This window comes from Thamnophis sirtalis, unplaced genomic scaffold (genome assembly GCF_051295495.1).
Source record: "Thamnophis sirtalis isolate CommonGarterSnake01/CBP01778 unplaced genomic scaffold, rThaSir2_p1.2 scaffold_6, whole genome shotgun sequence".
NCBI classification, from domain to species: Eukaryota; Metazoa; Chordata; class Lepidosauria; order Squamata; family Natricidae; genus Thamnophis; species Thamnophis sirtalis.
In genome coordinates, this window is record NW_028261386.1 from 36,495,313 (window position 1) to 36,508,202 (window position 12,890).

The window sequence follows — 12,890 nt, forward strand, 5'->3', positions numbered from 1 at the left end:
TATTGAGTAGTGAGTGGTCTTTAGTTCTGCAGACTTGACATGTTTGGTTTTCATATAATTAAAATGTAGCACAGAGGTGTCAAACTCGCGACCCACAGCCTGGATGCATCACACGCTGGCCATGCCTACCCCCATTTTAGTGAGGGGGAAAAAAGGTACGATACATTATGTGACAAAAATGTGACACCACGAGTTTGACATCCCTGATGTAGCACATTTTCATATAGCCCAATTACACTGTTTGAATGGGATTTGACATCAACAAAAGCTCTTTTCAAATTAAAACCAAATAGGAAAGAACAAATGGAAGCCTTGGACTATGTATTAGATCTGGGGCAACAGGCTGTATTCAATTACAGAATTCAGAGATTCTGAATTAGATAGGTCAGAGTTCCCTAATCTTTTGGGCTTTACGGACTGGGGGGGGAATTATTCTGCACAAGTGATGGGCAAGTGTGCATGCGCGCAGCTGCATTTGCTTGAGTGGCAGGCACATGTGCCCACCACTCACACAAATAGAGCATATGTGCAGATGCTTGACTGCTGCACACACAAATAGGGATGTGCATATGCTCATCCGCCCCTTCCACGGCTCGGTTCTGAACGGCTCAAGGCCCATTGGGCCATAACCTGGGGACACCTAATATAGTTCACCTATATAACGTATGCATTCTGACATGATGCTAAAACACAGTGATTGGTTTTGCCTTAGCCAATTGTGATGTGTGAATGTACTAATAAGTTGTAACATTCTATACCCATTCTAATATTATACTCTTTATTAAACAACACTATAAGTTGAATGAAAAAATACAGGTAGTCCTTGATTTACAACAGTTCATTTAGTGACCATTCAAAGTTACAACGCCCGTGAAATAAGTGACTTATGACCTTTTTCACATGACCTTTGCAGCATCCCTGGGGTCATGTCATCAAAATTCAGACGTTTGGCAAATGACACATATTTATACTGGTTGCAGTGTCCCAGGGTCATGTGATCACCTTTTGTGACCTCCTGACAAGCAAAGTCAATGAGGAAGTCAAATTCACTTAACAGTTGTGTTACTAACTTTACAACTGCAGTAATTAACTTAACAACTGTGGCAAGAAAGGTCATAAAATGGGGCAAAATTCACTTAACAAATGTCTCACTTAGCAACAGAAATCTTGGGCTCAATTGTGGTCATAAGTCAAGGACCACCTGTATGGTAGCTCGACAAATCTAAATTACCATATATAGAGAAATATAGCACTTATGGAATATGTAAGGCCTTTTTATTTAAGAACAGATCTCTTGAGTGCTAAAAAATAACAGCCACTATTTACTTTAAATGCAATCTGAATTCCATTGCAGACATAGCGTACAAAGCACCCATAAACATGAAAAGGTACACACAGACTCATAAAATCTACCAGTTTAGCTATTAGCATTTCAACCTTACAGAACTGAATTGGACTGCCATTGTCTTTTAACAATTTAGCAATGCATCCACAGCATTTAAAAAAGGCAATACATTTTCAAATATATTAAGTTATCAGAATTAATCAAAAACAAACCTGTACATAGGGAACAAGAATGGGCCAAATTAAAAATGTAACCTGAAAAATAAGACCCTGTCCAATGAGAGAATCTACTTTTAGAAAGAAAAAACTTTTTAAAAGGCACATTTGGCAGCTACTGAAAGTTGCATACATCTGGTACAAGATTCATTTTTCATTTCAGCTGTCTAGATTACAAAGATTGTTTACTTTTACAGCACCTAATTCCTAAACTAATTTTGAATTCAAAGACAAAAGGAATGGACTTCAACTTTGAAACCATACCCATAACTTATTTTAAAAAGCACCCTATGTTTTTGATTTTGAATCACAATCAGCAGTGATCTTACAATTTGCTTTATTTTAAAAAATACGGGAGTGATTATTAATCATTTGAAAAGGAATTTATGACAATTGTATGAGTTAATTCTTATGACAGGCCAGCATCTGAACTAGGTCTTACAGTGTGTTGAGAGAAGATCCCTGGTCAGTTAATTGAGCTTTCCTTGTTATTAAAAATAAAACTTCAGAAAAAGTCTTCCCTAATTAAAATTTTAGAAGAAGGATTTCATGCATGTATTTCTGTCCCCATTAGTGTGGTTTAATTTATGAGGGAACATTGATAGGCTACTTCCCCAAGCCATATTAAATGTAACAGGAACAGCCAACTCACTAACCCCTTTAGCAGAATTCCCACAGGTATCAATTCTATCTTCTCCTCTTGATGGTATTTTCAAGGAACTAGCGGGGAAAGTAGGCTACAGAATTCATGTGTGTATGCAGTGGATACTGGGTGTTGTGAAGTATTACAGAACAGAAGCTGCTGAATTACAAAGATGAAGTTTTCAATCAAAAACCCAATTCCAGGAAAACCAGCCTGACTTAAAGATGGCAAAAGTGTACAAAAGCAAACACTACCATGCATAAAAATAACACACATTTATAGCATGCTTGATGAAACATTGCAATAGATTGCTTAGATTTGCAGGATTTCTTTCCTTTTTGTACTGATCATAGTAATGGTACATAAGTCTCAGATTTCCCTTCTGACAGTACATTTGGTGAAATAGCTATCTCTGATCAGAAAAGTATACCTGTTCTTGAACTAGATAACAAGTACTTGCTTATATTAATTTTCTAACACCTTAACAATTTCATGGAAAAGATTCTTTCTCTCTCTCTCACACACACAATTTTTTAAAAAGCTCTTCTACACTATCAAACCATCACGACTGCAATTCTACATATATATATTGACAAGGGACAATAAGAGGGGACAAAGGTAAATGTGCTGCAAATGGAGCACATTTTACCATTACAGTGATACTACTAAGCAATACAATTGGGTTTGAGGGAATCTGTTTAGATTAAGATTTTGCATTTTTAAAATATTGAATACCTTTGTACAGAAATATAAATATTTACCGCCATTGTGGTAAAGAATCTAAAACCCTCACAATATCAACAGCATCTCTTGTTAAATCAATTTATTTAATATTTCAACAGGTGACTGCTATAAAGAGAAGTAAAGGCAGCTGTAATAAAAGTTTCCTGGGTGTGTGTGTCTCTTTTCATTTAAGACAAAGTTAGATTTGCTTATGAAATTACTATTTAAAAATGTTAAAATTAGCAAATGTGAACTGTAATCTCTTCCTGAATGTTAAACTGCTTGATCAGGGAAATTGTGTTTCAGTGTGGCAGGCAGAAGCAGGAAAATGTGCAGCTATCCACTGCTTTGCTCAAGTTGGAGTGAGTAAGTATTATACAATATTTAAAGTTTTTAAGAGATAGCACTGTTGCCATTATACACATGAAAGAAAAATGAGTTTAATTGGAGCCCAATTTATGATTTTTTTCATTATGAATCGGAATTATTTCTGAAATATCTTCAACTGCATTCCCACTCAACCCTTTTTATAGCCTTAATATTACACCTTTTTTCCCAGAATACTCTTTTGATTCTCATATTATGAGCGTAAAGTTCAAAAGGATTCTTTTAAGATAAATTCAATTATTTCCTAAAATGCAATGACCATAATCTGCAACTGGGAAAATTTATTATAGGAGTAGACTCCCACAATGACACAGACTTTCAACGTTATTCCAATGGCATGGCTTTCTAGATAGATGAAAAGTACTCTGGAGTGTGGAAAACATTTCATCTAAGCATATATAGTGCACCATTCACAACTCCTAAAGTAGCAAGAAGATTGAAATCTTCAATAAATGGCCTATATTACAATAACAGTATCAGGATCAGAAGCTCATAGGTTCATAGGAAGGTCAGAGGTCCATAGGTCTATGGTTAATTCAAAACCAGATATTATACTGCATTCACATAAATTTCCCGGCATAGTAAATACTAACTTTAAACTTTGAAAAGTTAGGCAGAGATTACAATATTATATGCATGAATCAATCATGCCAACTCACCTGGATTTGCTATTCAATATCTTGGGATTTCTTCTGGGATTTTCCTTGTAAACTAAAACAATGATCTAGAAACAGAGATGTGTGTACCACAGCATGTCTTACCTCCTCAGGGCTAAAAACTGAAATGTATATTTAGCAATGCAATAATTTAATATATGTCAGCCAGACAAAATATCTGTGTCTTTATTTCAATTAAATTAAAAACAATTTGCAATTATATTTATGCAACATTCACTATATACATATGATTTATTTATGCAACTACAAGGCATAAGTTGATACTGATTATTCATCTACCTACCACTAGTTAAAACAAGGTGATAACTAGGGATTGGGTGGGAGAGATGGCCAGGGGATCTTTTTTTTTTTTTTTTTGCATTTCCATGGCATAATCAAAGAGGCTGCAGCACTACATGGAAAGTTAATCATTGGTAAATCCTAATTGAAGACCTAGTCAATATTTACCCATGTAGGTAGATATGGATTTAAATGACGGTAATAGTGCCATTTCAAAGTATTTAAGAAATTTAGAGCCTGCCCACTTTCAAAGCTCAGGGCAGCTTACATTAAAAAATAAAACTGTAAAAAGATCCCACGTGTCTGGATAAGCACACTGCCTTAAACAGATAACGTAACCACAGATTTCCACAAACAACCTGCCCCCAGGCTTGGGAGAACAGCCATGTTTTAAAAAACGTCCAGATCATCAGGGTGGGAGCTACATAGAACTCTGGGGACTATCATCCAAGAGGGCAGATGCTGTGACAAATAAGGCAGACTTCCTGGGTCCTGAAAGATCTTGGAATCTCTTTCCAAGATGACATTCTTTGACTGAAGCAACCTAAAGCACACCAACTGTGCCTGATCTTACAGGACAGGAAATCCTGGGAGCAGACAGTCTTTTGCTATTCACGTGAGACTTAAAAGGTGGCACAAACTAGGCATTCTGCTTCCTGCATCTCTCTTTAGAACTGGCCTCAACACATTTATACAGAAGGAAAGTACCTCTTTGGTGAAGCCTAGGTACCCATGTATTTACTAATTATTGTAACAGTTTGTAAACAGGACTGCAGTATAATGTGATGCCTTAGCTGTATCCTGGTTCAATGCTACAAATCAACTTCAAGGTCCAGTATGATTTGAAAACAGGGAATGATACAATTAAATTAAAAAAGCTAACAAATTCCCTGTTTGAGATTTTTTTTTAAAAAAGTGCATATTATTACTCCAAGAATTTATGTCATGGTGGACAGATTATAGGATTATGCTTCACATCCTTCACTGGACAATACACAAAGCACAGGAAATGCTTATTGGCCCAAAGAGATCTGCAAACCTAATTTCTGGTACATTCAGATGTCCAGTGAGTTTAGAACAGTGCCTTGTATACTTTATTAACAAACAGCACTTTTTTTCACAATAAAGGGGCCAGATATGAAGTTTTATTATTTTCCACATTATATATATCAAATGTAGAGTCATTAGTGTTAGGAGCAATACCACGCAGCTCCTTGTTGCCAAAAGACGTGGTGCATCTATTGCCAGCAATAGACGTAGCACCGGAGAAAGCATGCTGTAGCACAAAGAAAAATTCAGGTGGAGTGGGCATTCTCCAGCAAAGGGGGTCCGTCGCGATGCATTGATGGATGGGTGGGCTCCCTTTTGTAAGTTTTTGGCGGAAGCTTTGGGATATGTTGAGAAGTGCTTTGCCTTGGAGGAACAGGTGGCCCAGCGACAGAATGGATGTCCATTTCTTGGGGTATCAAAGGAGGTGATGGCAAATGCCTGCGTGCAACATGGGGAGAAGGGGTCTGAGGAGGAGGGGGAGTAAATGGAGAGGGGCTATTGGGAAAGAAAGTGTTGCCAAGTTCACTTTTCCTGCCTAAAGGCGGTGGCTGGAGATGCAAAGGCGAACTAGAGAAAACATCAGGAGTCCGCACAGGTTCTCGTGGTGGTAATACAGGTGGGCTTTCAGGAACATCTGAGACAGAGGTCCTGTCGGGCACCGAATACCTTGGTGAATAAATTTTTGTTGTCGGCTGCCGAGGGGGAATTGCTGGTGGACTATCCAGATGTACAGAAGAAATCTAAAACAAACAAAAAATGATTGTTATAAAGTGATTCAGGGACCTCAGTGTTACATTATTAACCCAAAGCTAAATTAAATCTTGATACATATTTCATCCAAAGGTAGATGAAACAAATTTATTGTTCAATTTCTCTTTATCTTTCTGTGGTTAAAATAACATCCTTATGTTATATCCATGTTTATTTTAAACATACCACACCCTGATGATGAAAATTAGGAGTATGCAGAAAATGGAAATATATTGTTTTAAATCAACGAATCCCTGTACTCTTGATATTCTGCTCGATTTTCAGATAATGATTTGTTTCTTCCATTTTCTTCAGCAGTTACCTTGTCTCTAACCGAATCAAAGAATCATAGCATGAGAAGCAGTCATTTATGCCTTCAAATCCAACTGACCCTACGAGCAAACAGGAAATCCGTTCCCGAACTTTCAGTTTGTCCATAAGGCTGGTTTTTTTTGCATTCCGGAGGCTTCAGGGAAGCTCCTGAAGCCTCCGGAGGGCGGGGGAAGCTCTTTTCGCTCTCCCCAGGCTCCTATAAAGCCTCTGGAGCCTGGGGAGGGTGAAAAATGGCTTTAAAAAAGGCTGAACTCAGCTGGCCAGCAGTAGTTTTTAGTCCACATAGATGTTGGAGATTTTTCCCCCTCCAGCTCAAGGGAAAAAGCTGCAAAAAATTTTTTCTCTCTTTGCTCTCTTGGTTCCTGTACTATTCAACTTGTAGTCAAGGTAAGGTTTTTAAAAGGGATAAAGATTGGACAGCAGAGGCAGGGTTTAGTTTTAACATTTAACTGGGGTAGAAGGAAGAAGAGCCACATGTCTGTCCCTCCCAGTTTTTGCTTTTTATTGAATTAATATGGCTGCGGGGAGTGGGGGTGGGAGTGGATTTAAGCAAGGGAAGTTTTGGGAAGCCCATCCTGAAATGGCTTTTTATGCAAGGATAGCTGAATCCAAAATCCAAATCCAACTGCCTTTAGCTTAATTTCATTTTTCTATAGTTTGTACTTTAGAATGACAGAAAATGAGGCTGAGTTTCTGAGTTACACTTTTTAGGAATTTGAAAAGTGCCATTATGGCCTTTATTATTATGGCCATTATGCTCACATCTTCCCAGGACTAAAACTTACTAGTTCATTTCATCTATATATTTTTTTGTATGACTTAATCATTTTCTATCCTTTTAACCATTCTTGTTGCCTTTGTTGGACTCTTTCATAAATTGTAGTTGCCCATTATTAAGCCAAGTACTTAAGGTGACAAATATTAAGCAAAATGTTTTGAATTCAAAATGTATTGCACATCCCTATGTGTGACAAATGCACAATATAGTGGCTATTACTTCTTAATATTTAGAACAATCTATTTTTACAAATGTAAACTTAAAACTAAATTTGTCTCTTTAGTAATCACATCAAACTACCAAGTTAGGTATCCCCTATTATTCATTCATACCACACACACACACACACACACACACACACACACCTGCATTCATATGTTTCTGTTATTTCAGCCTTTTTCTAGAAGTCTTCTTTTTAAATTCTGTTCACATTTTTAGAATATTAGTTATTCCACCTGTTTATATCTTCTACAAATTTGATAAGCATTTCCTCTATCCTTTCATTCAAAAGTCCATTTGATTTTTCATTATAGTTTGATGAAGAATCATACCTGAACATAGTCTAAATATGATTTTCATTCTATCTACCTGAGTCTATTGCCATTCTACTTTGAATTAATCTGCTGTTTGGAAAGTCATGTATAATCATTCTTACCCTTCTAAAAACCATTACAGAGAGTGCTGATTTGGAGAGCCCACATGTAGTCACTATTGTACTTATTTTATAATGGTAAATTTGTACTTTTATTGGTTTTTAGATTTTTAGGTTTTAGATTTTCATTATGTTTTTATGTTTGTTAATGATGCAAACTCAAGAATCTTTTTGAAGTCTGGCAATATGTAAACACAATAAACAAACAAACGGCACAGTTACCTTTGTATCGTGCTTGGGGAGGAGAACGGAATAGGAGAACAGCAGAGTGGAGGTGGTGTATTGAGTAACAAGATCCTACTCCCCCCCCCCCCCCCCCACACCCTTATTCTGACCCAGGCTTCCTTAGGAAGCAAGAAACAAAGTCTTGGTCCCTGCAAAACCTCTTGTATTTACACGACTGTGAATTCCTTTCATTGACAGTTAGCAAGGCTTAGTAAACAGTCTTTCATAGGAATGTTTATCCCCACGCACCTTATCTCGTTTGGAGAACTGCCAGTTTCCAAATGCAGGGCAAGGCAAACTTGGCTCAGAGTCTCTTAAAGTCACACACAAAACTTTCCACTCTTGAACCAACCGAGTGAACAGATTGTTTCTTGCAAAAGTCCACTCCCTGTTCATTCCTCTTTTGTTTCCTATGGGAGGGGCCAATCACCTTCAAGGTGTGGCTTTGCTCCCAAGTCGACCCTGCTTTCTTAGTTGTTCTTGTCTTCTGGCAACTCTGCGCATGCGCACACGCACACTAGGAACAGGCTCCAGCTGTTCTTCTACCTCACTCCCTCTCTGCCTCTGATGCAGAGCCTTCATCTGAGCTTTCCTCAACCCCCAGGACTGGCCCATGTTCCTCCCCAGCCTCCTCACTCTCTGACTCTGCTGCCAGCTCTGTGGGCTGCCGGCGGAGCACAACAGCCCTCCTCATGGGTCCTACCCCCCTTCCCCTTCAGATTGTTAGCTGCCCTGAGTCTCTCGGGAGTAGAGTGGCATACAAACTAAATAAACCTTTAAACCTTAAATGTTAATGTTTGGTTTAAATTTATTTAGGTTTTAATGTATATGTAAGGAAACATTTTTATGACTACAAACTACTCAGAGTTACCCTGTGGTAAGATGGTGGCCAAGAAATTTTATAAATAAAGAAATAAATAAAAAATAAATACAGAGTTTGTGTCAGCTTCTGGTCACTTAGGAATTCACTAAAACAAAAATTCTGACTGGGGTGCACTGAACTTTTGTATGTCACATCACCATATATCTTTTAAAAATAATTTTAGCTGACTTCTAAAATCCATTATTTCTGCTGTTGAAAATAGAGAAAAATTACCTTTGACGGAGAAGATTCAGCAGGGGCAGATTCTGGACGTCTTCGGGGTGGAATAGGAGGAGGAACAGTAATTTCCTCTGAATTTTTGGGAAAACTGATGGAGGATACAGAGGCAGACCCTGAGGACATATGAAAACTTTGAATGGCCTATTTTAAACAGAGGTATAGCTTATAAAAACTCTTTTCATTTCAGTATTGAATTTCTGTGACATCATGTTTACTTCATAAGAATCAGATTCTTAAGGCCACTCATTTGTTAGATTTGTGTAACTACCCATCTCATATATGTGGGACTCACAAAATTAAACTCAACGAACACACAACCACAATAAAAACTACCATTAAAATCTAAGTTAAATTAAACTAAATAAAGCTGGTAAACTTTGCAGTTTGCTCAGTTTGAAGAAAAACTATAGGAGACATCCAAGCGTGGGATATTAATTGAATAGAAGGCCTCATGAGAACAGGTATTAGTAAGTTACCTGATTTATATTGTCCTTTTATTGCTCAATACATCTTGGGAAATTCATTTTGGAAAATAAAATATGAAGGAAACAGCTATCCTTGTTACTTTTTATATCCATCATCATTGGTTAAATAGCACTGGTTTACTTGAACATTACATCTCACTTATTATTTTCTAAATTATGATAAATTATAAAGGCCTCAATTGAATCAAATGTCCCAGTAGATTCTATTCTGTATAAATATTATCTCATTTATTCTTATGCTACGTGATACAACACAAATAGAAATGTAAGGGGCCAAAAGCATTAAAGGGGAGATTGCCTGTAGTTGCACCTACTTGAATGAAAAGGTGTAGAGGGATCAGAATCAAACACACTGCAGACATCTGTAGTGCTGGAAGTGGAGGATGGCAAGGGTGGGGTGAGTGGTGTTCTTGGAGAGTTTGGTGCAGAGGCTGCATTCTCCGATTCACTCTCAGGAACACGACTATAACTAATTTTTCTGGGCTCTTGTTGCAGAGGTGTTGGGTGCCTCATGGTTCCAGGTCTTGGATTTGATGGACGAATACCCGGAGATTTGAGAGAATAGGTGTATTTTTTAGGCTGAAAGAATCCAAAACAGATATTATAAGAACACAGTGCTAATCTGAACCTTTTTTTTAAACTTTCATCTTCATCTCAGTTCTTTTTCCAAGCATCGGATTTATGTTGTTCTACAAGTAATTGATTATGTGTACATTGCTAGATCTGTCCCTGGTTTTTTTGATCTCCCAATGACATACCATTGAGTTAATCCACCTTGCTGCTGGTCATCTATCTCTCTTTCATCACGTCATTGCTAGAATTATGAACTTCTGAAGGAAGTGAGGTCTTTGCATAATGTGTCCCAATGAAATATGATAATTTTAGCTTTATCATGTGCCTCAGGTGAGACTATGGACTGATTGGTTCAGTGGTGGGTTCTGGATTCCGTTGCAACAGGTACAGTTGCAACAGGGCCCGGCGTCCACTACATGAACGTGCACAGCGCGCACATGCATCCTTATCTCTTGCGATGCCTCCGTGACGTTCTAGCTGCTCGGTGGAGCATCACACAGGCATTGGGCGCTCCATCTGTGGAAGTGCCGAAGAGCTCAAATATAGGTAAGGAGCTCGGGCCGGGCAGGTGGGCCCTCCGGAGCACCATACCAGAACGGTACCTGGTGCTCCAGCCAGGCACTGTTACGTCTGTACCGGGGCGTACCACCTGCAACCCACTACTGGTTTGGTTCTATGATGGATTTGTTTTGGGCTTTTGCTTGTCAGTGATATTCTCAGTGGTAGTGGTGGGATGCTGCCAGTTTAACAACCGGTTTGGTGAATACGGGCTTTGTGTGGATGTGCGTTTTGTGTGCATGCGCACAATGGAGCATTTAGAAGCTGAGCTTCTTACCTTCCAAGCCAGCAATAGTAAGTAAAACAGCTGGGGGTGGGGGAAATCAGCTGTGCTGCACTATTGACATAAGCTAGAAAGCAGGAAATGAAGGACAGGATAGAGCAGGGGCAGATGAGCAGGCCCAGCTATTGTAGGAGTGAATAGGTTCTCACCCCTGCTCAGGAATCTTCTCTACTCCAAAGTTCAAAAGTGTCAATATTCTTTCTATCCTGCTTTTACAAAGTCCAACTATGCTAGAGGTAGTCCTCAACATTCAACAGTCATTTAGTGACTGTTCAAAGTTACAACGGTACTAAGAAAAGTGATTTACGGCCGGTTTTAACACTTATGACCAGTGCAGCATTCCCATGGTCATATGATTCTCTTTTTCAACCTTCCAATGGGAAAGCTAGATTCACTTAACAACTGTGGCAAGGAAAGTAGTAAAATGGGGCAAAATTCACTTAAAACTCTCACTTAGCAACAGAAATTTTGGACTCCATTATGGTTGTCAACTCAAGGACTATCTCTATAGGGAAAACCACTGCTTACACTATTTTGATCTTTGTAGGTATAGTTATGTCATGGAATCGGAATATCGTTTTTAAGATCTTTATTACTACTCTACCAAATGTTAATATGTAACATATTTCTTGACTCTTGGTTTACTGTAAAACTGTTCTTAAAAAAAAGGAAAAGTGATTTATAGAAAGTAAATAATAAATGTTAATACTCACAAATCTTGGAGGTGGTTTCATATTGCGTGGCTCTATTTCTAGAGATTTGTTGTAAAGAGAATCTGCAAATTCTTTTTCCATGCTATTTCCCATCGGATTCAAATTTTCAAAAAATCTCTAAAACCAAAACACTCAAGATGATTAATATAATGTAACATTGTGATTTTAAGGCAAAGGGTGCAAATACTTTAACAACAGGGCACAAGCCTATCTTGCTTTTTGCTACTGGATGGATTCCTAGAAATGCATTTCCCTCTATCTGCTTCTAAAGCAACGCTTATGCAAATCAGACTTGAAGAACCAGTTGAAAAACCAGCTGAAATAATTCTTCTGATATTTAATTTGTATTAACAGCTATCAAGAAGCCAGATCTGCTCACAGAACAGACCATGAATTGGATGGAACAGGCTATTATACCTTAGAATTATAGTAGAAAAGAGCCACTTAGGTTATTGTTTCCAATCGTTGTTCAGTGCACAAATCCAAATTAGGGCATTAGCTGATTCAACTAATTTTATATCATCTATAGAATTATAAACCTTACACCCAGTTTACCTAGACCATTACTACTAGTAAAAACAATAAACAGAAGTTCCAAGACTTCCCTTAAAAGTACTTCATTCAGTACCGCATTCAACTTCATTGAGGTAGCGTTGATAACACATTTTTGCATAATGCCAGCCAACTGCATTTAAATGTTGTATTTATGATTAGTGTCACTAAGATTTACACTCTGAAAGAAATTGTGTAAGAGAAAGCTTGAGGATCATTTTAAGCAAATCTTGTTCCTTTCATAATTGGAAGATGTGGTAGTCCTGAGTTACAGAAGAGTTTTGCTCCAACAATCTCTGTGAAAGTAAATTTTCATGCATGCTTGTATGTATTTGCAAATATAGCAGTTGCTGTTTTGCACATACGCAAAAATCTCAGTTTTTTCATCCACAGAATGTTTATTTATTTATTGAAAATGCATATAGTCACCATTTCTTGTGCCTCTTTCCAGAAAGTTAAAGTTACATAAGCCAGGGGTTACTTAATCTGGGTATGCAAAGTAAAAATTCAGTTCGCAGTTCACTGGGAACCGTAAGATAGTTACTGAAGTCAAACTTCTTTCAAGGC

At 37.8% G+C, this 12,890-nt stretch overlaps 1 protein-coding gene across 1 annotated transcript in view; it reads right to left on the reverse strand.

The window, feature by feature from the left end:
* Positions 1–4,876: 4,876 nt before the first annotated feature.
* The window catches only part of SOS1 (SOS Ras/Rac guanine nucleotide exchange factor 1), a 51,203-nt gene continuing 43,189 nt past the window's right edge, over positions 4,877–12,890 (reverse strand). The window contains exons 19-22 of the mRNA XM_087717602.1: positions 11,772–11,888; positions 9,959–10,223; positions 9,154–9,272; positions 4,877–6,059 (exon numbers count right to left, since the gene is read on the reverse strand). Of these exons, the coding sequence (XP_087573728.1) occupies positions 5,565–6,059; positions 9,154–9,272; positions 9,959–10,223; positions 11,772–11,888 (996 nt within the window). The 3' untranslated portion in view covers positions 4,877–5,564. The remainder of the gene's footprint in view (positions 6,060–9,153; positions 9,273–9,958; positions 10,224–11,771; positions 11,889–12,890) is intronic.